The 27,263-nt window shown below is 40.8% G+C and overlaps 1 protein-coding gene across 4 annotated transcripts in view; it reads left to right on the plus strand.

The window, feature by feature from the left end:
* Positions 1–27,263, plus strand: part of INTS13 (integrator complex subunit 13) — a gene marked incomplete at its 5' end in the record, with an annotated part of 29,775 nt that overhangs the window by 305 nt on the left and 2,207 nt on the right. The window contains 16 exons of one of the 4 annotated variants that reach the window (XM_081210707.1): positions 106–232; positions 4,156–4,387; positions 8,480–8,554; positions 10,453–10,655; positions 11,337–11,417; positions 12,448–12,538; positions 13,310–13,438; positions 13,579–13,602; positions 15,371–15,455; positions 16,320–16,409; positions 17,033–17,122; positions 21,779–21,957; positions 22,994–23,164; positions 23,946–24,100; positions 24,377–24,607; positions 25,266–25,405. In XM_081210707.1, the coding sequence (XP_081066833.1) occupies positions 4,163–4,387; positions 8,480–8,554; positions 10,453–10,655; positions 11,337–11,417; positions 12,448–12,538; positions 13,310–13,438; positions 13,579–13,602; positions 15,371–15,455; positions 16,320–16,409; positions 17,033–17,122; positions 21,779–21,957; positions 22,994–23,164; positions 23,946–24,100; positions 24,377–24,607; positions 25,266–25,405 (1,969 nt within the window). Of the gene's footprint in view, positions 1–105; positions 233–695; positions 887–4,155; positions 4,388–8,479; positions 8,555–10,452; positions 10,656–11,336; positions 11,418–12,447; positions 12,539–13,309; positions 13,439–13,578; positions 13,603–15,370; positions 15,456–16,319; positions 16,410–17,032; positions 17,123–21,778; positions 21,958–22,993; positions 23,165–23,945; positions 24,101–24,376; positions 24,608–25,265; positions 25,406–27,263 lie in introns of those variants that run through there. The other 3 variants (XM_081210708.1, XM_081210705.1, XM_081210706.1) reach the window with 3 other exon arrangements.

A 27,263-nucleotide genomic window follows, 5' to 3' on the forward strand; every position in this document is an offset into this window, starting at 1 on the left:
ATCGCGGGACTTCCCTGAAGGGGAAGAGGAGGAAATGCCTCTCAATTTCTCCAGCTAATAGAAGTCTGCGCCGAGATATCGCGAGAATCTCCCTCAAGGGAGAGGCAGACATTATAGATGTGCGCAAGTAGACGTGTACCGAGGAGCTCGCTTCTGGGTTGACTTCGAACTACTTTTTGTCAGAAGTGACAGGCAGGGGCGCCAACTGGAACGGAATATTGTGGGAGCCCAGGTAAGACCCGCCCCCACAAGTGATCACATGACACAATGCATGCTCTCCATTTGAATGGCAACAATGCCCCTTCGCTTTGCGGGAACCAAAGCCCCTGCGGCTCCTCGGAGTTGGCTCCTATGGCCACAGAGGTCCGTTAGCACCCAGAACTTTAGCATTGCCCCCCGGGATCACGGAGGGTGCGCGCGCGAGAGAGTCCCAAAGTCGCCCCGAAATGCATGCTATTTCTAATCCAGAACATTCGACACTGGGGCGTTATAGACGCAGTTTAAACCGCAATGCGCACCGGATTTCCGAGCGATTTCCTACCGGCTGGGAGGAAGCAGCGAGCGGGATCTGCAGCGCTCACCTTCCCTGCGTTTTCCCGCATTGTTTTTCGAAAGGAGCCAGGGAATTGGCCTTTCCCCCGCAGCAGCTGGAGCCCTACTCTTGTCTTTCTTGCCTCTATGAAACCGGAGGCTCTCGCGATGTTTTAAGGGAGCGGCCGCGGAAACGGCGAGGGCGGCTGGGCCGGCTCCGAGTAGGGGGAAGGCGCGGCTGGCCCGTTTCCCGTGAGGCGAGTCCCAGGGCGGCCGAAGCCTCGTCCGCTTTCGTAACCTGCAAGACCCTCGGTGCGGCTGGACTTCGGGAGGACGGCCGATGTCAGGAGCCACAGTAAGAAACATCCTCTGAGGCCCGAAACGGCCCCCTCAGAGCCCCCGCCGCTCCTCAGCTGCACGCAAACCCCGCGAGCCCCAGCGGGACTCGGGCACGACCCTCTCAATGCGGCTTTTCGATAAAACCCGCGCGAATTAAACACCATTTATTTAATAAATGTGTATATCGCCCTTTAGTAGATCTCAGGGCGCTTCACGGCATAGAAATACAATATATGAACACAAGATACATAATAAAAGCAAGAACAAAAACAAAACAAAAACTCCCCCCCCCCGCAACACATTTAAAAAGGCTGTGGGATATTCCTCAGCCAAAAGGCCTGATTGAAGAAGAAGGCTTTTGCCTGGTACCTAAAGGTAAAGGTGCACAATGAAGGCCTCAGGTGAGCCTCATTGCAAAGAGCATTCCCCAGATGGGGAGCCACTGCAGAAAAAGGCTGATTTTCGTGTTGCTGCCCTCTGGACCTCTGGTGGAGGAGGAGGCATTTGGATAGGTTGGAAGATCTGGATAGGTGTTACTCGGTTGCCTGGCGCCCAGGGTCAGCTCAGGGCATCTTGGCATCTGAGGCAAACCCCCAACTTATGCTGCTCTCGTCCCCACCAGGGGGGAAGGGGCCTGGGAAGATCTGCATAAGGAACAACTGCCCCCGTGGACCCTGCCGCCTGAGGCACTCTCCTTGCCTCGTCTCATGGGTGGGCAGGCCCTGATTGAGCCAAAGATTCAACACGCACTGTGATTCCTTTTCCCCTAGCTCAATGGAGCAGTCTCTTGTAATTCTGCAAGCTGGAGAATTCTACCATCACTACCAGCCCTAGAGACAACTGCTTGCAAGATCCGCAAAAGAACACATTCTTTTCCTACCTGCTTTTAAAACAGCAACAACAACTTGCTAAGGCAATAAAGTGTTCCCACTGAAGAGAGAGGGGCTTCTATCCTAGAAATCCTCATGCAGAAGCAAATTGTATGGAAGTTCAGGATTTTTAAAAAATCCCAATTCTTAACTCATTTGGGGCTTTTTTCCCCTTCAGCTGCTGACTTTTCAGAGTTTTAGGTGAATGGGCATGTGACCTATAAACAAGCATATATCTACAAACAATTTTTTATTGTCTTTTTTGGTGGAAAGAATGACAATTAGAATCATAGAATTGTAGAATTGGTAGGGATCCTGAGGATCATCTAGTCCAATCCCTTGCAATGCAGGAATCTCAACCAGATCACTATCAACATGGCTTGGGTTTTGACATCTTCAGAATCTGTTGAAAGGGGATTGTGGTTCTTGGTTTCACACAGATTGTTTTCGTAAGTTTGAAATCTTCTTTAGAAGAATAATTATGTATTATTATTAGTTGAGTAAGGGACGCAGGTGGCACTGTGGGTTAAACCACAGAGCCTAGGACTTGCCGATCAGAAGGTCGGCGGTTCGAATCCCTGCGACGGGGTGAGCTCCCATTGCTCGGTCCCTGCTCCTGCCAACCTAGCAGTTCGAAAGCACGTCAAAGTGCAAGTAGATAAATAGGTACCGCTGAGGCAGGAAGATAAATGGTGTTTCCATGCACTGCTCTGGTTTGCCAGAAGCGGCTTAGTCGTGCCGGCCACATGACCCGGAAGCTGTACACAGGCTCCTTGGCCAGTAAAGCGAGATGAGCGCCGCAACCCCAGAGTCGGTCATGACTGGACCTAATGGTCAGGGGTCCCTTTACCCTTTACCTATTAGTTGAGTACTGCTTACCCCTCATAAATTGAAGAAATGTTTAAGATGAGATGGAAAACAAATTGGTTGTCTTTAGCACTGAGTAAAAGTGTCACATTTTACATAATCTTGTGAGAGATGTGACACATGGAAAAGCAATATTATGCAGTGTTAATTGAGACAAGAATAAAAGTGCAACAGTACTGAACAAAGTTTCTTAATTTAAATATTATGAGCTAACTATTTGAGAAGCCAACTAATACACTAAAATGATTAATCTAAAACAGGTACCCCAAACTCAGCCCTCCAGATGTTTTGGGACTACAGTTCTCATCATCCCTGACTACTGGTCCTCTTAGCTAGGGATGATGGGAGTTGTAGTCCAAAAACATCTGGAGGGCCAATTTTGGGGTTGCCTGATATATAATATCTGAAGGTTCATAGTAAGATGGAAACTTTCATAAATATCTTTTAGTCCTAATAAATGTGGATAGTGGTATTTGTGTCTTTAAAAGCATTACTGACTTGGAAACCTACACTGGATCCCATTTGAAGGAAATGCCCTTGACATACCAAGCATGATTTTTTGGAATGAAGCAAACCACAACGTAAAACTGTGCCCAGGGGTAGTGGTTTGTTTCTCCCCAGCACAAGCAGGAAGGAGCAAATCAGCCCATCCCAGCAAATCATGACTGTTTACTGTATTGTGCAAACGGGGGCACTGGACGTATTTGCTTTTTTCAAAGTAATTACTGAACCACACATCAAAGGAAGCAGGAAAGGATTGCCAATAGGTACACTGCAAAAGTGCATCAAAAGAAGTACAGTCATACCTTGGGTTACAGACAATTCAGGTTGCGGACTGCCGAAACCCGGAAGTACTGGAACAGGTTACTTCCGGGTTTCGGCGGTCGCACATGTGCAGAAGCTGCAGAAGCGCTAAATTGCGCTATGCACAGAAGTGCCAAATCGCAACCCACACGTGCGCAGACGTGCTGCTGCGGGTTGTGGAAGCTGCGGGTTGCAAACGTGCATCCCGCAAGGATTACGTTCGCAATCCGAGCGTCCACTGTATTTTCACAACTACACTATTTTTAATATATAAAAATATTATTTGCATTTTTGCATACGATTCAGAAAAGACATAAAAAGAAAGAAAAAGGGAAATCCCCCCCAAAAAAAATAAGAACAAAGAACAAAACTCATAAGGACTCCCCTTCTTCTCCTTTGCTGGTTTCTTTTGTTTTCTACCCCTTCTGCATATTCTAAATTCCCTAATTCTACTCTTCTTACGCTTTATCTCCTGCTTTCTCTTACACTGCTGAATTTATTCAAGTCCTGCTAATCTGTTGACCTGTTTATACTGATTTTAAAAATACCTTACAAACATTTCCCAATCCTTTTTGTATTTTTTATTCACATCTTCACTTTTAGGCTTGATTATGAGGCTACAATCCTATAGTCAATTGCTGGAAGTAAGTTTCATTGAACTCTAGGAATTATGTCTGAATAGATATGTATGATTGTGCCGAAATTTGCATAGTGTTTTACTAATTCTGTTATTCATTTCTTGTAGGAAGAAAATGAAACTTTTTTCAGAATCACACAAAACAGTTTTTGTGGTGGATCACTGCCCTTATATGGCAGAATCTTGCAGACAACATGTTGACTTTGATATGTTAATGAAGAATCGGACCCAAGGAATCATACCTCTTGCACCTATATCACGATCGCTATGGACCTGTTCAGTGGAATCATCCATGGAATATTGTAGAATAATGTTTGATATATTCCCCTTTAAAAAACTAGTAAGTAACAGGTAAAATTATATTTTGTATTTAGGGGAGTCTACACTAATAGTGCATCATAACTATGTTTACTCTTGAGTTCTGTAGGATTTGTACTTTAGTGGTCATGATTGCAGTTTAGTGCTTCTTGAAATTTGCAATCTTGATCTTTGGCCACCTTATGCAGTTGCACAATTTGTTGTTGGTCTTTTGATTTTAGTATTGTGTAAAGTACAATTGTGCCTGCATTTACATTGGTGCCTAAGACAAAATTGCTGAAACTGAAGATAGTGAGAGATACAGAAGAGATGATGAATAAGTTTGCAAAGGTATGGAAGTAACCATATTTTGTAAAGAATTGGTAGCCATGGTAAGCTCAACCCATTCTATAGCCATGGGGACATTGTGTTAGTAGAAACTGGCAACTCTTTCATTTTATTTTCTAAAAATCACTGAATAGAAATCTGTATTTTGAATTTGGTACTTGCTAGCACATTTTTCTTCACACTTAAGAAATACAATTAGTTACAGCTTTCAGTAATGATTGACATGCAATTCACTGCACATCCTGTGCATACCTTGGGGATATTGCAGGTTTGGTTCCAGACCACTGCGATAAAGTGAATATTGCAATAAAGTGTGTCATACATTTTTTGTTTGTTTCCCAGTGCAATTGAAGTTATGTTTACACTATACTGTAGTCTCTTAAGCCCAGCCACCCTGGCTGCAGGGGTGGGCAGGCAAAAACCAGCCACTTTCACTCCCATGGCCAGAGGTGGGGTGGCTTCCCTCCCCTGGAAGCAGCCAGGGTGCCTGTGGCTGCACCCACGTCCTTGTGAGGAGCAGTATCTGTGAGGCACAATAAAGCAATGCATGATAAAGCAAGGTATGCCTGTACTCAGAATTGTTCCACTATGTTCAATGAGGCATCCTCCCCTGTTAGTCCCTTTCATATTTTTTTTAATGTTCATATTGTGCTCGGATTTTAATAAAATGATATGGTAAGGTGATTTACCAAAATTATATAAAATATAATAAAAACAGATGAAATTACTAAAATTAATTTCATACACTAACAGAAATAAAAATGAAATGAAATCAGAATAGAAATAAAATAATTCAGAATAAAAACATTAGCATTGCTGTACTAAAGTTCCAGACCACCCCCCTCACTGTAGTTGTTTAGATGAAGGGTTTGGCATATTAAAAGTGGCAATACCTTTCTCATTTTAGATTCTCTGCAGCAATTTATCTTTGCCAGTTGAATGTTCTAAAGTAGAATAATTAGGCCTTTACTACCTACAGGGGACGCGGGTGGCGCTGTGGGTAAAACCTCAGTGCCTAGGACTTGCTGATCGCATGGTCGGCGGTTCGAATCCCCGCGGCGGGGTGAGCTCCCGTCGTTCGGTCCCAGCTCCTGCCCACCTAGCAGTTCGAAAGCACCCCTAAGTGCAAGTAGATAAATAGGGACCGCTTTATAGCGGGAAGGTAAACGGTGTTTCCATGTGCGGCGCTGGCTCACCAGTTCAGCTTCGTCACGCTGGCCATGTGACCTGGAAGTGTCTTCGGACAGCGCCGGCTCCCGGCCTCTTGAGTGAGATGAGCGCACAACCCTAGAGTTGGTCATGACTGGCCCGTACGGGCAGGGGTACCTTTACCTTTACCTTTACCTACAGTCATACAGCTGTTGGTAGAGGCAAATTCAAATTATCCATTGTGATTAATGGGACTTCTTACTATTAGATTTTACAGTGTGTGTATAAGCTTTCAGAGCTTCAACTTCTCTTTCTGATAGGAGTTACATTCATTTAACTAGTTATTATTGACACATCACTAGAAGGAACAACAGGTTATTTCAAAAAAATTCAACTCAATTTTTTATGAAACATAGGTGACACAATGACTTTTTTAGCTTTTAACATAATGGCCTGGTTTGTACGACATGCTCAGTGAAACCTTGGCTTATTGAGATCTCATATGCTCCTGGAGAGGAGCTCACGAAAGCTTTGCTGCTCCCTGGTCCTTTTTTTTTAATTATTAACTATTTTCTTGGTCTACAACAGTATGTGCGTTGTCATTTTTCATGTTGTGTTTTCTACAGATCAGTTACATTTGTTGGGAGACATTAGTATTGTATACAGTATAAGTTTGGAGAAGAAAAGAGAGGGGTACTGGGGTGGCAAAACATATTCTTTTACTTAATATATGTGTGGGGTTTTTGTCACCATCACTTGGGTAGGTTCCCCGCCCCCCATTCATTTATTATTTCTTGGTAGTGAAAGAGGTGGGTGGGAGCAGGGCGTGATTGGTTGTCTTTAGTTGGCTGCAGTGAGATTTGTTTGCTTGTGGCGGGGGATTGTTGGGTCAAGTTAGCCAGGGCTTGACTTAACGTGCCACCCACACTGGGATTTGTGGTTAGGGTTTTCTCCTCGTCAGACTTTGTGGTTACAGGTTGCTAATAATAATAATAATAATAATAATAATAATAATAATAATAATTTATTTGCACCCCACCCATTAGGCTGGGTTTCCCCAGCCACTCTGGGTGGCTTCCATAGAAACCAAAAAACACTAAAATATCATACATTAAAAACTTCCCTGAACAGGGCTGCCTTAAGATGTCTTCTGAATGTCAGGTAGTTGTTTATCATTTTGACATCTGATGGGAGGGCGTTCCACAGGGCGGGCGCCACTACCGAAAAGGCCCTCTGCCTGGTTCCCTGTAGCTTTGCTTCTCGCAATGAGGGAACCGCCAGAAGGCCCTCGGCGCTGGACCTCAGCGTCCGGGCAGAACGATGGGGGTGGAGACGCTCCTTCAGGTATACTGGGCCGAAGCCGTTTAGGGCTTTAAAGGTCAACACCAGCACTTTGAATTGTGCTCGGAAACGTACTGGGAGCCAATGTAGGTCTTTCAAGACCGGTGTTATGTGGTCTCGGCGGCTGCCCCCAGTCACCAGTCTAGCTGCCGCATTCTGGATTAGCTGTAGTTTCCGAGTCACCTTCAAAGGTAGCCCCACGTAGAGCGCATTGCAGTAGTCCAAGCGGGAGATAACTAGAGCATGCACCACTCTAGCGAGACAGTCCGCGGGCAGGTAGGGTCTCAGCCTGTGTACCAGGTGGAGTTGGTAGACAGCTGCCCTGGATACAGAATTGACCTGCGCCTCCATGGACAGCTGTGAGTCCAAAATGACTCCCAGGCTACGCACCTGGTCCTTCAGGGGCACAGTTACCCTATTCAGGACCAGGGAGTCCTCCACACCAGCCCGCCCCCTGTCCCCCCAAAAACAGTACTTCTGTCTTGTCAGGATTCAACTTCAATCCATTAGCCGCCATCCATCCTCCAACCGCCTCCACACACTCACACAGGACCTTCACCGCCTTCACTGGTTCTGATTTGAAAGAGAGGTAGAGCTGGGTATCATCTGCATATTGATGGACACCCAGTCCAAACCCCCTGATGATCTCTCCCAGCGGCTTCATATAGATGTTAAAAAGCATGGGGGAGAGGACGGAACTCTGAGGCACCCCACAAGTGAGAGCCCAGGGGTCTGAACAATCATCCCCCACCACCACTTTCTGAACACGGCCCAGGAGGAAGGAGCGAAACCACTGTATGACAGTGCCCCCAGCTCCCAACCTCTCTAGAGGTTGGTCCAGAAGGATGTTATGGTCGATTGTATCAAAGGCCGCTGAGAGATCCAGCAGAACTAGGAAACAACTCTTACCTTTGTCCCTAGCCCGCCGGAGATCATCAACCAGTGCGACCAAGGCAGTTTCAGTCCCATGATGAGGCCTGAACCCTGATTAATGAGAGTTAACCCTATTAATGAGAGTTAAACCAAGAGTTAAACATTGATGCAGTGCAGCAGCAAAGGGACCTGGGAGGAGCAAAGCAGGTCCAAGATTCTCTGTGCACATTTATGCTAAGCCAAGCTTTGGCTTAGTGTGTTATGTGAACCAGCATCTTCAGCTCATCTTTTTGTAATACCATTATAATTTGTTGGGAGGAGCTTGAAGATTCAGCACACGTTCCCTGACCCTATGGATAGTGTTAATTGTTACAGTATCAAGATTTAAAAATGTTTTCTTAAGCTGTGTTTTGTAAATTTTCAGGTGAACTTCATTGTAAGTGACTCTGGAGCAAATGTCTTAAACTCTTGGAACCAAGAAGATCAAAGTTTGCAAGAGGTATGATTTTTGTTAGGGTTAAGGGCAGATAATAAATTATAATAACTAAGATCCCAGGGTAGGTTACAACAATAAAACACAATATTAAAAACAGTTTAAAACAACTTACAATCACAAAAATAACGTGGGTCCTAAAAATGATTTATAAAGCTACCCTTAACTATTTGCTGGAGAGCCAAAATGTGGGAAGGGTCTACATAGATGCAAGTTATTTCTTCACCCTATCCTTTATTCATCTTTTGGGGATATTGAGGCACCATGAAGTCTTATTCCTTTCCTCTTTCAATTGATTTGTTTAGTCCAATACTGAAATAGAATCAGCCTGGACTATTTGAGTTTTTTCAAAGGTCTGACTGAGGCTACTGCAGATAGTGGAGTTGAATTTGAATTAAACTGTAGATAGCTTGCAGTACAGTATAATAATTGGCATCCAGTGCAGATGCCAGCCAATTTTTGCGCTTATGTGGTTCATGGTGAAAAGGGGGACATACAGACATATGTGGTGGGAGTGTTCAAAAATAGAAAAATTCTGGGGAAATATCTTTGCAGACATATATTTGATTTCAAGGCAGACAGTTCCTATGTCCCCAGGACTGGCATTGCTTAATTTGTATAGTCAGGGCTCACCAAGAATTAGAAATAAAGATCTATAACCCGTTTATTGACCACGGCAAGAACAACCATAGCCAGAACATGGAAAACATTGCAACTGTGGCTAAATTGGTATGAAGCGGTCTGGCAGATAGCTTTGTTGGAAAAGCTAACATGGAAACTGCAGGTAGCAAGAGGTCAAAAGAAAAACGATTTTATTGAACTCATAGGTAGTGAGGAACATGTGGGAGTAGTGTTTGGAGGGGTAACATAGTTTGGAACACCTGAAATATACATTTTAACCTTTCAAATTGTTGCAGATATTATGTACTCCTTTTTAATGAGATTGGAACACATGGCGTGTTATTTTCTGGTTTTTAAGATTATGAGAATGTTTGAAATATATACTGTGGCAAATAAACTATTTTTAAATGAAAATAATAATAACAAGCAGCCAACTGAGTTCTTACTTGATCATATTTAACCAGTGAACATCCCAACCCTGTTTAGTATTGTGTATCTGAAATATTTAAAATATTTTTAAAAATAACAAAGGATTAAATCAAAAAGTTCTCTTCCTCCAATGAAAGGAGTCCTTTTCCAATGGAGGAAGAGAATCTTTGGCTCCAGCCCATATGCATTATCTATGGGACTGAGAACTAGTCTCTAGCACATCCCTACACATTATTATACTATGCTTCAAAAGAAAGTTTCATCAGCAAAGTCTAGGAATAATTCATCATTAATGGGAAAATCAAATTTGCTTCTAATTTCATGACAGGCAAAGAGAGAGATTCCAAATATAAAAGTGATGGAAAGCAAATACGACCTGGGTTAATGGTTAAAATGTTATTTATAGAGCACAAATTTTAAATGGGAATAATTTTTTTGTATTAAAGATTGTTAGGGTTTAATTGTTTTTGTTCTATTAATTTTTCATTGTTATTGGCTACGGCTGCAATCTTAACCCCACTTTTCCGAGAGTAAGCTCCATTAACATTCACTAGGAGTTACTTTTGAGTAGCCATGGTTAGGCACTTTATGGAAAAAGAATTTGTTTGGGGTCATAGCAGTTTATATCCCTAGAGATTAATGATCTAGCTATTTGTAGATATATGCAGACAAAATGTGCATTGTTATTTTAAGAGGATAATAGACCTAGATGCTTTATAGCAATATAGTATAGTGGAAAACCTCTGGAACTTTTCTTGTCAATGTGCTTTTGTGTATGGAATAACTTGTTTTTGTGACATGATCTCTTCAGTAATAAGAACTAGGATTGCAACAAAACATTTTTTTTTAATCAGTTAATGGCCGCTTTAGCAGCTGTTGGACCTCCCAATCCTCGTGCAGACCCTGAATGCTGCAGTATACTTCATGGCTTAGTTTCAGCAGTAGAGGCACTCTGCAAAATTACTGAATACCAACATGAGGCCCGAACCTTATTAATGGAGAATGCTGACCGTGTTGGAAACAGAGGACGAATAATCTGTATTACTAACGCAAAGAGGTTTGTAGCACCTCCTGTATTAATGTAACAATTTTATAACTTAGCAAAGCTTTTTAGGTTCTGTTTTACCTGTAAGACTTCTTGCATATTAATATATTGGTGGAAGACTGCTGAAAAATTAACCCATGTTCAGAGTCTGACAGTGACCATCTGTGTTGCTACAGAGGTGAGTAGAGGGGAAGTAGAAAGTATGGCAAGCATCATGTGTCTATTGCAAAATTAGAGTAAATTGTCAAATGCCTGTTTCTCTTAGCTGTCCTCATAAGGAGGGAAATGCACTTCTATTTTGCAAACTGTGGAATAGAGAAATAAATAAATAAATAGTCCAGTAGCATCTTAGAGACCAACTAAGTTTGTTCTGGTCTCGAAGGTTCTCCTGGACAATTTATTTATTTATTTGTTCTGAATATAAGCTTTCGTGTGCATGCACACTTCTTCAGATAATAAAGACCGGAATTCCGATATGAACTATGGCTCTCAAGTTCTTAAAAATGTTTTTATCCAAAATTATAGAATGTAGCACATAGAGGTGCACAGTATATAATTTTAGCAGTTAGAATAACAATACTACAGTATCATCATTGTAAATACCAATTGTAATAATAAATGAATTATCATATTTTCTCATGATAGTTGATTTTCAATAATTTTTTCTAATATGAATGTGTTCCTCCATTCCAGTGACAGCCATGTACGAATGCTTGAGGAGTTTGTCCAGGAAACGATACATGAACACAACAAACTAGCAGCTAATTCAGATCAGTAAGTATGCAGACTAGTTAATCCATTTGAATGCATAATTTTATTGAATTCTGTATTTGTGGTGCTAAAAATGGAATTTGTGAGACCAATTGAGGCTGTGGATCAGTGTAAAGCACATGCTTTTTATGCAAAAGCTTCCTGGTTTAATTGCTTGCATCTGTAGAAAGGAATAAGAGTGGTTTCTGTCTGAAACTCTAAGAAAGTCATTGGCAGTCAATGTGGATATTACTGAATTAAATGGTTCAGTGGACTGAAGTTATAAGACAGCATTCTTATGCTCCTAGGTGAGAGAAAGATGAGAGTGCCTTGCATGGAGTTTGTTTTTATTAAAACCTTGTTTTCACCTTTCATTAGCATATTTTACAAGCATTGTCAGAAGCATCTTGTACTCTACGCCCCATGTATTGTGAGATATGGTAGTCAGGTATTCCCTAGTGAGAAAAAGTGGGACAGATTGTGTGTAAAGCATCTGGAATATACCTTGCAGTCCATTTGTTTGTTCATGAGAGTAGGTGAGCAAACAAAAGCCCGAAGATACCTTATATTTGGGAATGACTCTTCTCTATTAAAAGACTGCACTAAAGCTTCTTTAAGCACATAAAACTACACACTCCTGACTCAATGGAAACAACAGAGGATATTGCATGAAATCATGTTGCTGTCTTATTTGGGAGAATTTGAACAACTTACGGGTTCAGACAAGAAAAATGGGCCATAATCATTTTTGTTAACATTTTTGGCTTACAATTGACACATACAAACAATATATCTGGCATCATCATGGCCATCTATTACAAGTTACAAATCTTTAAAATTTAAATTGTGTGTTTTACTTACAGGAAATGGAAGTGTGATCCTGAAAGTATATCAAGAAATTGAAATTTCAATGTGTGCTAACTGTACTATACTACAGTCAGTGCTTTTGTCTGGCTTCATATTCATGAAATAAGTTAAAAGTTTCTGAATGCTAGGTATTGTGCAGTTGATGTGGCATTACTGCCTTGGTAACAGAATGTTTTGTGCTTTTTAGTCTTATGCAGATCCAGAGATGTGAGCTGGTCTTAATTCACACTTACCCTGTTGGTGAGGAAAGTCTTGTGTCGGATCATCTTAAAAAAGAGGTAAGGCTTTTAAATTACTGCATAACTTTATATAGCACTTTGTGTGTTTAGAATTTTATCTCTGTGTTTATGCTGCATACATGTAAAATTCAATATTTTTTGTTAATAGGAAAATGTTGGTACTGTAGTGGAGTAAAAGAAATGACTTACCTACCTCTAGCACAGAAAGCCCACAATTTACGTGGGCATTACATTCTGGAGTGATAAAACCAAAATCACATATAGTCAAGACACATTGGGTTAAATGGCGGGTGGGATTGCCAGTCTTTTTTCCTGGATGCCTTCCCTTTTCCAGCCTCTTTAAAAAAAAATATTTTCATTTTTATTTGCCAAGCACATAAACTGAATGGACACAAGTTAAAAGTGCATAAATTGTGAGATTACTGTAATATGTAAAGAAGGGTTTCACATAATCCAGGATTTAAGTCCATGCTTTTATAATATCTGCCAGAAACTTCTTGGGCTAAAGAAGTTGGCTATCCTTCACCAATCTGACAATGAGAACTTTGCGTGAATGGGATCTGTATGAATGAGTGAGTCCTGGAAGAGGGCATAGTTGCAGAGGGTATATTATATAAAAGACTAGGACCACATTTTCAGAGATTTATCTGTGAATAGAAGATTATACATTTTAACAGATTGGCCATTCACTAGATAAAAAATTTCCTGTTCTTATCTAGATGTTCTTACTGAAGTATATGCTGCCATACCATAATTGCTGCTACTGAGTATTCTGTGTGTGTATGTGTGTATTTGTCTTTTTTTAAAAAGCTCTCTCCTGTCTTAACCAGCGAAGTACATAGTGTTCGGGCTGGACGGCATCTGGCCACCAGACTGAATGTTTTAGTACAGCAGCATTTTGATCTGGCTTCAACCACTATAACTAACATCCCCATGAAGGTAAGGTTGTGTCAGCAGCTCTGTGCTGAAGTAGCTGCACCGTTTCTTTTAAATTTGTTTAATGGTTTTAATGTTTATTTAATGATATTTTTACATTTGTTTTTTTCTCTCCATATCATATTTTTTCTGTTTTTTATTAGCCCACATTCAATGTCTGTGACCAGGTTAGTAAATTTTATGAAGGAGAAAAAAAGGATCACAGAACAAAATGACTTTTCAGCAATTCATTCAATTATGAAAGTAGTATTTGTTTTCCTTTATTTTACATAAATGTAGTCTAGTTAGCTTCAAATTACTTTGTCTGTGATTCTTTTGTTTTTAATAAATGTGTTAGAAATTTCTGCCCCTTGTGCATTTTAGTGGCATAGTGAGCCTTTCTTTCCTCTGTGTCATTTCCATGCATTCCTTCCAACATAAAGGTGTTTGTAACAAGTAGAAGAAACACACAGGAGTTAAAAAATAAATAAATCCCAAGCGATTTAGTGCTATTTCAGCAAGAAAGGTAGAAACAGGAAAACAATTTTGATGAGATATTCTAAAAAATGTGGCCCTTTACCTGGCTTTGACATTCTCCCTACTAATACTTAGTGTAATCCTATGCATGTTTACTCAGAAGTATATCTCACTGTGTTCATAGGGGCTTACTCCCTAGTAAGCATGTTTAGGATTGCAGCCCTAGTGGGGGGTTTCCTTTTATTATTGGCCTTACTTGGCCCTGCAGTGGCCATTGGAGAAACCTGTCCTCCTTATTAGCCTGAAATTTCAATTATATGTTGTAATTGAGCACTATTTGGAAAGAACACACCCAGTATTTGTATTGGTTAAAAGAATGCACAAAAGGAAAAGCATTGTAACACTAATAAACAGTGGGGTTTGTGTGTGGTTGTTGTTGTTTTTGCTGAACATTAATTGTACTGCCTGGATTGTGTAACCTAAGGCAGCAGTTACATTTTTTTGTGAATGATGCACCCTGGCCATTTGAATTAAACTTCAGTGAACCATCGCATAGAATGTTTTATGTTTGCAAATACCTTGTTTGCAACTTACTGACCTGTGTGCTGCTGCTGTGCTTTCTCTTCTTGCCCTTTGTTGTTTCTAGTAATAGTATATATGTTGGGTTCCCTTTGTATTATTTATTCAAAAACAAGTCCTAGTGAATTTCTTTTGCTAATCTGCCATATGTGGTGTTTGCTAATCTGCCTCAACTATTTAAAAGTTGGTGTTTCCTTTTATCTTTTTACCCTTATGCATGCAGTTTGAACCATAGTAGCTGCTAATCCAGCTGTGGAAGCCAGATAAGACTATGTGTGGTTTCTCTTCTTAACCTGAAGTGAAAGAAATCCCCATAAAATGAGAAATGGCTACACCTGCTGATGGTGGTGTTATAATCATAATTACTGTTCATTGCTTATGAAATGAAAATACTTCCCTGTTGGATAACTTATCTCTGAATGGAAGTGGGTGTTGGATCGGTTTTTATATTGCACTCCTACTTAATTTTATGTGTAGAAATAAACAAGGACAAGGCTATTGAATGAACTCACATCTTAATTTGGCATTGGATTTTGAACATTCATTGTAGTTATTTTAAAAAAGTAATATAAGTAAAGTAATTGAAGGATACAAGCATGTGTGCTTACTGGGAGTAAGCCTCATTAAACACAGTGGGATTTACTTTAGAGAAAACATGCATAAGATTGTTCTGTTTATGATTATAAGCTGCTAGATCGTTAAAGAAGTCAATAACTCAATAAATTTCCTCAATTCCAACTCATTAATTCTTTCATGTCTAAGTGTTCTTTTTCCTTTTGCAGTCTTATATTGAAAGGCAAAACATAAAATTATCCTTGTATTCTTTTGTTTCTTTTTTTAAACTAATCTTCTTTCACACACACACACGTGTGTGTGTGTGTGTGTGTGTTTCTTTAAAAGGAAGAGCAGCATGCCAATACATCTGCCAATTATGATGTGGAACTACTTCATCACAAGGAAGCACACGTAGACTTTTTAAAAAGTGGTGAGTAGAACAAATAATATAGATAATATATAATAATATAATCTGAGATATAATATAGTTACAACTGTGGATATTAAGGCTGTATTTTGGGACTGCTTTTAGAATTTATGATTTTTTGAAAGCTTATTGGTTAACTTCTATGGAGCTTCTTGCACAAGCAAAAACCCTCCTCCAATTTCCCATCTTCAGCTTCATATCCCGTATTGTTCCAAGGGTTCCCAACTGTTGAGTGTGGCTTCTTTGCTGGGATCTAAAAGGCTGATGTAGGAAGAAGAGGTGGGAAAGCTCTATTTACTGAGCAGAACTCCACTTATTGTTCGTTTGGATATTTTTTATTAAAGATTTTCTTGGGTTACAAAAGTATGTGCATTGTCTCTGTTTGCATGTCATAGTCTTTTCTACAAATTTGTTACGTTTGATGTGAGACATTAATGCTGTATGCAGTATAAGGTTAGGGGAGAAGACCCTCTCTCTGGTCCCAGCTTTATCAATTCAGGGTTGATACCCAACAATGGAAGGCACACAAGTTGCCTCAGTTATGTACATAATTACAGGTATAGAAGGTGTGAAAAGGAATTTTTAAAATGGGAAAGATGATGCAATTTAAATGTTGAGGAAAACTGAAAATTTTTGGAACGAAAAATAATACCAGGGATCTAGTACAGATATAGCAGTTATAGGGCAGAGTATTGCTTTGAAAATGTCAAAGTAGGATTTCATTGGATTTGAAAGAGTTAATCACCAACAAGGCGACAGGCAAATGAATTGGTTGTGATATTCATTTGCTATTGTATATTGACTTCTATTATTTTCTGCGTTTTACTAAATTGTGTACTTACATTTATCTCAAATGTTGTTTTGCAGGTGATAATCATATGGGTGGTAGTAGCAAAGAAGGTGCATTAAAAGAAACTGTAACTTTAAAATGGTGTACGCCAAGAACAAACAGTGTTGGTAGGTGGCCCTTTTCTCTCTCTCAGATATGTCCATGAACTGCATAATGCTAACAATATTGTTTCTTCTTTTCCTCCACCTTGCTGTTTTTTCATTGATCATGCATTGCACAGAGTCAGGAAACCTGTGCCACATTAATTTGTTTCAAATATGACAGTTTGATCTTTGTTTCATGACTGAACTCCTATAATTTTGTGAGATTTAATTAAAAAGAGAGAGAGGGTCAAAATAACTTAAAATTATCAGATATACACTGCAGTTAATGAGTGTTGAATGGAGAATATGTGAGCTTACATGAAAGCGTCATCTCAAAACGATGTTGAAGAATGTGCAAAAATGAACCATATACACTTGGAAGCTATTATCGTGCTGGGGAGCATATGAAAGCCCCTGTTAGTGCACAACTGAATGACATATTCTTCATGTATGTGTGCAGTGTTTGCTTTTGCTTCTATACCACTTACATTACCACCAATATCGGTTTTGCTTGTTTTGCAGTGTGGTTAATGTTCATTACATTTTATGGTGTTTAATTTTTGTTTGTTTTATGAATTAGGTATTTTTTTCTGTATTGTAATCAAACTAAAGTTTCTCTTCCTCTCCCCCCCTTTCCCCCCCTTTAGAACTTCATTATTGTACTGGAGCTTTCAGAATATCACCTGTAGATGTAAATAGTCGGCCTTCTTCTTGCCTTACCAACTTTCTCCTTAACGGTAAAATACTTTCTGGCTAAAAAATCAGAAAAAATATATTTTATTTTAATTGTTCTGGATTCAGGTTTGAACTCGGAGCTATACAATGTGAAATCTAACCTGGTGAGTCTTCTGGAGTGCTGTGCACTCAGGCCAAGGAACTTGCTTGAAGTGTAGGCAGTTTGAAGTCTCCGGATTGCCCAGGACTGGAATGAATAAGAGGAGCCTGACCCCTTTCATTTGACTGCTCAGCTGTGTCGTGCTTTCTGTTGGCTACACTTGGACTTCCAAGCCACTGCCCTTAATGATACTGAGCTGATCAAATATCAGTTTTGGTTGTGTGGACATGTGTGCGCATGCGCGCGCACACACACACCAGAGGCGCCAACGTAGGCCCCTGGTTATGGGTGCCCAGCATGTGTGACGTGCTGATGTCACATTGTAATGTGACGTCATTTCACTTGGGCCCCCTGGCCTCAGTATCTGACTTCCGATGGTACCAGAAGTTAGGTTCTGAGACCTCACAAGAACTCGGAAAGCACCTCTGAGGCAAGAGGCATCGGAGATGGTGTCTGAGGCCTTCCTAGACGTCCGAATCTAACTTCCGGTGCCACCAGAAATCTGCTTCTTGCAAGGCCTCAGAAAGCATCTTCGAGGCCTTGGAGATGCTGTCCAAGGCCTTGCAAGACCCCAGGCACCCAGAGCCCCCCATACTTGGTGCCCCCCCCAGAGCATCCTGGCTGGGGCCTTACAAAATGGAAACTTTGTATTCAGTCATATTGTCTGATCATAATACACAAGTGCTTATTTATACTCTTGATAGTTGCATAGATTCAGGAAGTGTAACTTCTGCTTGCAATATCTATGTTGCCTTGCCTAAAATGTGGGCTGCTTCCCACTAAAGATTTGCTTTTGTCTCTGGTAGGATTTCCTTGATTATTTGAATGTGGAAAATGTCTCATTGTGTTAAGAACTCTGGCCATGATGCCATGAGCTGTACAATTAAGTACACTTGTGATTCTTAGGATTGTATTCAACTAAATCACTGCATGCTTGAAGGAATTTTGTGAGCACAATGCAACTTCACCCCTCTTCCCAATCTGCTCCTGAAGTTTGGGGGGAATCCAGGGGAGACTGGGGAAGAGGGGGAGGGCAAGTTAAGGTGCACTCACAGAAGTTGTTCTGTCCATACAAGGGTTTAGTTCGATACAGCTCTTGTTTTCTTGAAGCAGGTGTTTTTTTTCTCCACACCTTCCAGACAAACCATAAGCTGCTTTTCAACATTGGCTTCTGCTAGTGTACCAAACACTACCTGCTTGGCAGGGGGTTGGACTCGATGGCCCTTATGGTCTCTTCCAACTCTATGATTCTATGATTCTATGATTCTATGAAACAGTCACAAATATAAAATGATGCTCCTGGGTTAATCCCAAGCCTGATTTTAATACCAAGGACAGAGATAGGAACTGTTAGGGACAGAGGTTGGAATTTAGGTGTATTTGGGGACGCGGCTGGCGCTGTGGGTAAAACCTCAGCGCCTAGGACTTGCCGATCGCATGGTCGGCGGTTCGAATCCCCGCGGCGGGGTGCGCTCCCGTCGTTCAGTCCCAGCGCCTGCCAACCTAGCAGTTCAAAAGCACCTCCGGGTGCAAGTAGATAAATAGGGACCGCTTACCAGCAGGAAGGTAAACAGTGTTCCGTGTGCTGCGCTGGCTTGCCAGATGCAGCTTGTCACGCTGGCCACGTGACCCGGAAGTGTCTGCGGACAGCGCTGGCTCCCGGCCTCTAGAGTGAGATGAGCGCACAACCCTAGAGTCTGGCAAGACTGGCCCGTACGGGCAGGGATACCTTTACCTTTGACCTTTAGGTGTATGCCACATAACTGAAGCCACGATTTTAATTTCAGCATAATGTTTGCCACTCTTATTTTTTTTAAAAATGATATTTATTACTTTTTCAACATTTTCAACACAACACTACAAACAAAAAAGAAAAGAGAAAAAACAATACAAATACAATACAAAAACACTACATGGACTAACAAAACAAAGCAAAAACAAACAAAAACAATTTAAAAACACCTCAAACATTTTCAATATCTTATATTTCATTCACTTATTTCCAGCGACCTCCTCACACCTCCCTTTTTGTATTCCACTTCTATTAATTGTTTCAGCAATTCCTTTCCATCTTACTCTGATTTTTTATCCTATAATTATCTTAACACATTCTTGCCTTATTTTTCCTTTAATTTTCTATTAATCTATTTATACTTAATTCCTTATGACATTTCTACTAAAGCCATATAACTTCATTCCAACATTTTTCTAACATTCCTTAATTTTACAATATTTCTATAAATAGTCTTTAAACTTTTTCCAATCTTCCACCGACTCTTCTCCCTGGTCTCGGATCTTGCCAGTCATTTCCGCCAATTCCATATAGTCCATCAACTTCGTCTGCCATTGTCTAGCACTTCAGTGCTTTCAAGAAGCAGCCATTCTCTCAACCAGCAAAAAGCAGATGGTTCACAACGAAATTTAAAGGTCTGGCAGGGCAGGTCCACCTCCTTCTTTGGCATCCATCAATATCTTAAGTTTTACTCGAGGCTTGCTGCCCTGCCAAACAACTCTAGAAACATCCCTCTGCCACCTCCTGAAACAAACCATCCCATCCAAAGCTTGCAATGTTTGAAACAAAAGCAACATCCCCAGCAACACAGCAGCCCTCATCCCCACCACAGTAACTTGGCCCAACAGTAACAACTTCTGATTTGTCCATATTTCCAAATCCCCCTTCTCTTCAATCCAACATCCTTCACAGCTATCCTTCAACAGATTCACATTTTTGGCGGTCATACTAACCCCCAAATACCTCTCTTTCTCAACCGATGTTAGTCCTGTCGCCTCCTGAAACTCTGTCAAGCTTTCCTTTTCCAGTTCAGATAGGGCTCTGGTCCTCAAATTCATCTGTTCTTTAAGTTCAATCAGAACGAATGTCAGCTTATGTTCATCAGGTTGCCTTTGTATGGATGGGACTCTCCTCTCCAGTTGTATTGCTTTAGATTCAGCAGCAAGGGTTTTTTCCCTGACTTCATTTGCAGTTTGCCGTATCAGAGTAGATTCCTGTGTCAGTTTCTGGGTGGTTTCTGAATTAGTATTCACCTTTTGTCCCAAGTTATTTAAACTTTCTACGATTAAGTCAATTTCAATATTTGCAGCATCCATTTTCACATTTATCACGTCTGTTTTCTTGTGAAGTTGTTCCAGCGAATCGTTTATTTTCAATAATGCAGCCACTAAGGCCTCTTCTGTCGACATCCCGTCTGTTTTTTCCTTTCCATTTACCATAACACTTAAGAGATTCAAGGTCAATTCCAAAGTCTCACACTTTTTTATCTTGCAGCTGGAAATTCCCCTAGCCCAGCTCCTGTAAAGTAACCAATTTCAAAAGCTTCCACTAGGGGAAAACAGTTTCTATTTGTATCGGTCAGTATGCCCTCTTTTAAACACAGTTTCAATAATCCAAAGTTAGTTTCAATTTTCAGTTACTTTCCTCCTTTTTTTGAAAACAACCGGAGACAGTAGAAACAATGTATTCTCTTGTTTAGCTACCTGTCAATGAACGTTCTAAACGCTGTCAATTGACGTTCCAAAAAACATCAATCCTGCTAGCAGCCCGTTTCCAGGGTCAGAGCGGCGGTATTTTAACTCTCTTAACTCTCTCCTACAGGCATATTCAGTCCACCACTTTCCCCCCTCTTCTCCTGTCTCCAAAAAGGGGAGGTTTAGTTCTTTACCGGTGGAAATTTAGTCTTTTACAAAAGGCTTTCCAAGACTTTAGCTTGCAGCCTCCTTGCTTCAGTTTATCTACAAAAGGGGGAGGCGGACTTCCTGTATTGAACCTCCCCGTTTCGATGCCAGATTAAACGTTTAAAAATCCAATCCTTCCCAGTTCAGCTCTACTCACGGGTAATTACTTTAGAGTCAAATTGTCCACAGGAAAAAGTCAGTGCTCTCCGACAACAGCTACGCGGCTTCGCTCCGTGGAAGAAGCAGACGATTCGAAGCACCGCGCCACTCACCCCACATCGCTCTGGATCCCCGAAACCGGGTTTCCCCGCGAGTAGGGGAGGCGCAAAAGGTGCCCGCCGAATCCCACGTTCACAGGCTTCTCCCGCCTGTGATTTTTACGGGTCTCCGCCTTCGCCGTGGCGGTACAGACCCAAATTCCCACGGGGCAAATTCCTCCCGATCAGAGGAACCATTGCCGGAGGCACCAACCCGGAAGTCCAATGTTTGCCACTCTTAAGACACAATTTCCAAAGCTTGTAAGTTTACTTTTCCAGCAAGTGATTGATATAAATATTTGTTTTAAAATGTAATTTGTGCTTGCATAATCTACTAGCTCAAGGATATTCTTGGTCAGCTTCTTCCAGTATCAAAAAACTTCACTTGGCTGCTAAGGGGTGGGATGGGCGAGCAGGAGGCAGGAGAAAGAGGGGGGTGGGATCAATTTCAGAAAGTAGGCAAAAAAAATCTTTTAATAATGCAAACAAATGGAAACATCCTTTCCTACAAATAATTTAATGTCCCTTTTAAAAATACAACTGGATAACCAGGTATCTTGTAGAATTTTTAAGCTGGGTAACTAATGAATCAATTTCTCTTTCAATAGGTCGTTCTGTGTTGTTGGAACAACCACGGAAGTCTGGCTCTAAAGTAATGAGTCATATGCTTAGCAGCCACGGAGGAGAGATTTTCCTGCATGTTCTAAGCAGTTCTCGATCCATTTTGGAAGATCCTCCTTCAATCAGTGAAGGATGTGGTGGCAGAGTCACAGACTACAGGATTACGGTAAATGTCTTTATGTCTTTTTTCTTTAAGCCATTATCCTCTCACAGCCACAAAGCTAGGCAGAACCCTTGTATGAATGTCACGGAGGGGAGCTTATAATCAAGGGACAGGGGAAAAGGAAGCGGGGCCTACTTTTCTAGAAATTTCAAGAAAAAGTGAAACTGATTAATTCCTCCTTTGAGGAATGACAGAATAACCTGGACTTTGAAGGCAACCTTAGTTTTCATTCCTCTGGACTGAAATTGGGGCCACCAACAGGTTTTTGTGGGATCTGGGCAAGCAATAAATGGTTGGTTTTTAAACTGATTTGGGTCTATTATAATCGGAGGTCTCAGTTGTCCTTGGCCCAAAATCCAGCTTTATCGTAGCATTAACTATACAGTGGTACCTTGGTTTAAGAACAGCTTAGTTTATGCACAACTTGGATTAAGAACGTTGCAAACCCGGAAGTAGGTGTTTTGGTTTGTGAACTTTGCCTTGGAATAAGAACATGTTTCACTTCCTGTTGAGTGTGCTCCATTTGTAAATTGAGTCCCCCGCTGCTATGGGAAAGCATGCCTTAGTTTAAGAACGCTTTGGTTTAAGAACGGACTTCCGGAATGGATTAAGTTCCTAAACCAAGGTACCACTGTACAGTACTTCAAGAAATTCCAGTCAACAACATCCACTCTGAAGCTCACAAAACACAACTTTTCTTCTTCACTGTGCCATTTTGTGCTATGTGATCTCAGCTTTAAATAGGTGTTGCTTGAATCTTGAGCAACGCTTACAGGATCTGAAATGGCTTCATTAAAAAATTTCTGGTCAATATTTTAGCAACTTAATGTGTGAATGTTTCAAAACTTTTCAAAACTTTGTGCAGCTAAACTTTCCCTGCTGGTAACAACTGTAAGATTTGGCACTGATATTGAAAACTAAAAAAGCCTATTTAAGCTAAGTTGCATGTAATATATGATGATCAGACGGGATATTACAATTGAGCAGTAATCATGAAATGTTAGGAAAAATTCTCCTTTTATCTTGTTTGTTTATTTAGGATTTTGGTGAATTTATGCGGGAAAACAGGCTTACTCCTTTTCTGGAACCCAGATACAAGAGTGATGAAAGTTTTGAGATTCCCTTGGAGCGAGCCAAAGATCAACTAGAGAAGCATACTCGCTACTGGCCCATGATCATCTCACAGACTACTATATTCAACATGCAAGCAGTAGGTGACTATGGATTGTTTTTAAACCCCAGGCCTAAACCACATTTGACATGGTAATAGGCAATTAAATATGGTTGGGAATGCATTATGCATTTAATGTTTGCTTAATATTAATCTATACACGTGGTACTTTCAAAATGTTACAATATCTCCTCAGCCCTTAACAAGAATACTCTTAAGCTTTTTGGGGGCTCAGGCAATCAAGTTCACTGTTCTTTCTACACCTCCCAAGTTTTCAGGGTTATTTCCCCCTTCTGGTATTGTGTGGTTTCTAGGGTTCACTGAACGTATTCAGTGCTATTTGATCTGTTTAGTTTGAGGGAGAGATTGCCCCCTCTTAATGATTTTATTATCATTATTATTGATACTTCTTTAAAACTTGAGGTTCCTCCAAGCAAGCGGACTCCTCCTTGAACCCATTTTGGCTCCATTTTTGTCAGGACAAGGGCACTGAGCTATTAGATGGAATGAATTTGGGTGTCTTAATAAAACCAATTGATGGCTTCCTGCTGGTTACTTGCATTGTTAACTCTTCAGCATATAATGATTTCACTGCCGTCAAGTTCATGGAGGATAAGGCTCTCCCTTATGGAGTTGCTCTGTCTTCACGGTCAGAGGCTTCAGAATACCAGTTGGTGGAAACCACATTGGGTCCTGGTTGCGGGTTTCCCACAGGCAGCTGCTTGTTCACTGTGAGAACAGAATGCTGGACTAGATGGGCTTGATTCAGCAAGTTTTTATTGTGTTCATGAAGAACATCTGTTTTCTTTTTATCTCATAGGTAGTGCCATTGGCCAGTGTTATTGTGAAGGAAGCATTGACAGATGAAGATGTCCTCAATTGTCAGAAAACAATTTACAATTTAGTAGACATGGAAAGAAAAAATGACCCACTGCCAATATCAACAGTTGGAACAAGAGGAAAGGGCCCTAAAAGGTAAATATGACTTTTTGGTACATTTAACTCAAATTATATTTCGAAAGCAGAAGTTACCAGCTTGCTCCTCTCCTTTTTACTCATTTATTGTGCAATGCACCACATACATCAAAGGTATTGCATTAAAAATTATTTTTTACTCAGAAGTTTGTCCATTCCAGAATAAATTGTTGAAATGAATCTAGAAGTCTTAAAATAGAAGTGAGGATAAATTAGATACTTGAGATTGGAGAATTTGTGTAGATAAGAATCAAATCATGTTGTTTTTTTCAATAGAGATGAACAGTACAGGATCATGTGGAATGAATTGGAGACTCTTGTTAGAGCACACATAGCCAACTCGGATAAACATCAACGAGTTTTGGAGTGCCTTCTGGCTTGCAGAAGCAAACCACCTGAAGAAGAGGAGCGCAAGAAACGGGGGAGGAAAAGAGAAGAAAAAGAAGAAAAGTCAGAGAAAGCAGGAAAAGACTATGAACCAGAAAAATCCTGGCAGGAATCGGAAAGGTGCTTTATCAGTACCAATAGAATTTTATTTCAGGTTTTATATTTATATAAATGGCAGGAGTGACAGGCCGATTTTCTTAGTCTCAGCACCATTAGAAAGAGTTGATTTTGGCCTGTTGCAAGGAGACTCTAGTATGAAGCCCAAAGCATGGAATGGGAGCTCTCCAGAAAGTATTAGTATCTTTAAAAAATTGTTCAAGAACTCCCATCAGCAGAGGGGAGAACCCAGGCTACATCTGCCCTTACCTTTTACTTGAGGTTCATGCTAGTTCCAAGTATCAAGAAGTGTTTGTGGAATGTGTATTCTGCAATTTGCCTACAAGCATAATGTGCTTGAATGTTTGTGTGTTTACACACACTGGGAACTGAAAGGTTAAACTAAAAAAGAAAGAAAAGCTGGCTTTAATAAAAAAAAAAACAAATTAAGCAGTTATTCATGCTTCAAAAATAACAGAAATATAGTAATTTGCTGTCCATAGATTTAATTCTAATTTCTTCCCAACATAGTTTGTTAAATAACAAGCTCTTTTCAGCGCAAGTCTCCAGCGTTTTTGGCCCATTCTTTGATTCTCTAGGTAATATCACTGTCTCACAACTTACTAAATGGAACTGTTGGTGTTGAAATTGCAGTGGTAATTCTTTTTATTTATTTCCGTAGGTTAAAAGGCTTATTAGAGCGTGAAAAAGAGGAACTAGCAGAGGCAGAAGTAATAAAAGATTCACCTGATTCTCCTGAGCCACCAAACAAAAAGCCCCTTGTTGCAGTGGATGAAATTCCAACCATTGAAAAAACTAAAGGTAGATTTTGAATAATTGCCAAATAGGTTTTTTAAAAGAAAGAAAGAAAAAAAAGTTAAAAACTGATTTGAGGTGCATCATCATGTGTGACCTAACATTAAGCTTTTTAAAACAACAACAATACCACCCAGTAACCTTGGAGAATAAAAAAAAATTCTTTATAAAGTGTAAAGGTTAGAGTGACTTTTGTGCTGTAAATAACTAGAAAACTTGCTTGTTTGGGTGGAAGAAGAATAACTTCAACAAGACATAGGCCTGTATATCTGCTGGATGCTGCCAATGTTGTTTTAATCAAAGTGAATGAAAGAATCGTATATCTGGGGCTACAGAATGCAAACTATGCTTGCAGGATACCTTCAGAAGAAGCGACACAAATATTCTTAAATTTCTCTGCAAAGAAGTACTGCCATGTAACAAGTGTTCTTGTGGGGAGAGAGGCATGTAAGTGGTCTAGCACAGGGGGGGACAAGTGCTGCACTCTCCCCCCCCCCAATGGACTGGGCAGATGGCGTAACACAAATATTTATTTGCAACCTCAAAAGGGGTTAATTAAAAAGCTTAACATACTGATTCACAACACCAGCCCAATGTGCTTTTTGCGATGACCAGTCTTTTAAAGACCCTACAAAACTTAGAATCATCAAATTGTGGAGTTGGAAGTGACCTCAAGGGTCATCTAGTCCAACCTTCAAGGCAGGAATTCTCAACATGCTGTCCCCCACCCAGTTAGAAACCAACCATACCAGACCCTGCTTAGCTTTACAAAGCTAAGCAATGCTCTCAATGGTTAGAGTTTTGGACCCCCACCTGGCAATGAAGCTCACTGGGTGACCTTGGGCCACTCACCATCTCTCAGCCTGACCCATTTCACAGAGTTGTTGTGAGGATAAAATGGGGAGGAGAACCATGTGACCATCTTGAGCTCCTTTGGAGAAAATGTGGCATAAAAATGTAATGAAGAATAAGAAGAAATAATTTGCTAGGCAGTCCCATTTAACACAGGAATATACATACACATTGCTGGTTTCTTTCTGAAATGCTATATTTTCTGTATAAAGCGTGTGTTGCTGTTTCCTTGAATTTCCTGTAAGAATCCCAATTTACCATTCAGGAGGTAGCACCTTTCAGCTCCTGGTGAAATATCTTTTGCAAGGAGGCAGGAGAAAACTTGCACAACAGAACAGAGCACAAAGATAAATAGCCTTCCTTCAAGCCACCCTTCAAATCAGGTTTAGCCACAATCTCAACCCCCCCAACCCAATTCATTTCAGCAGCATCCTATGTATTGAGTTCAGTGAGACTTGCTCTTAGGTAAACAGGGATAAGATTGCTGTGCCCCCTCAAAAAAATATACCCAGGGCGACAGCGGTGACGCCCCCCATGCCTTTGAAGGCATGGCAGCAGGAGGGAGCCTGTTGCTTACGTACTTTCCTGTTCCCCTTTCCCTTTCAGCTTTGTGAGCCATTTCGGTCTTTGCAAGATAGGAATCAGCATTGCCAAAGGGCTATGCAGAAGAATCTTCACTACGCATTCTTCCCTCTCATCTGGATGCCAAAGAACTTCCCTAGATAGCTCAGTCATTAGAACTTGAGACTCTGAATCTCAGGGTTGTGTGTTCAAGCCCCAATTTGGGCAAAAGATTCTTGCATTGCAGCAGGTTGGACTTGGTGACCCACTTGGTCTCTTCCAACTCTACAATCTTGATGCCAAAGAAACTGCCCACTGCTGCTCGAGAACAGTGACAGGTGGCCTTGCCAGCACAAGGAAGGACCAGACCACATTTCCTCTTCCCAACTCAGTGACCCATTGTTGCTGATCAGGGTGTTACACTGAGAGAACTGCAATAAACATCCTTGTG

The sequence above is a fragment of the Podarcis bocagei genome (assembly GCF_964188305.1).
Source record: "Podarcis bocagei genome assembly, chromosome: 10".
Taxonomy (NCBI): Eukaryota; Metazoa; Chordata; class Lepidosauria; order Squamata; family Lacertidae; genus Podarcis; species Podarcis bocagei.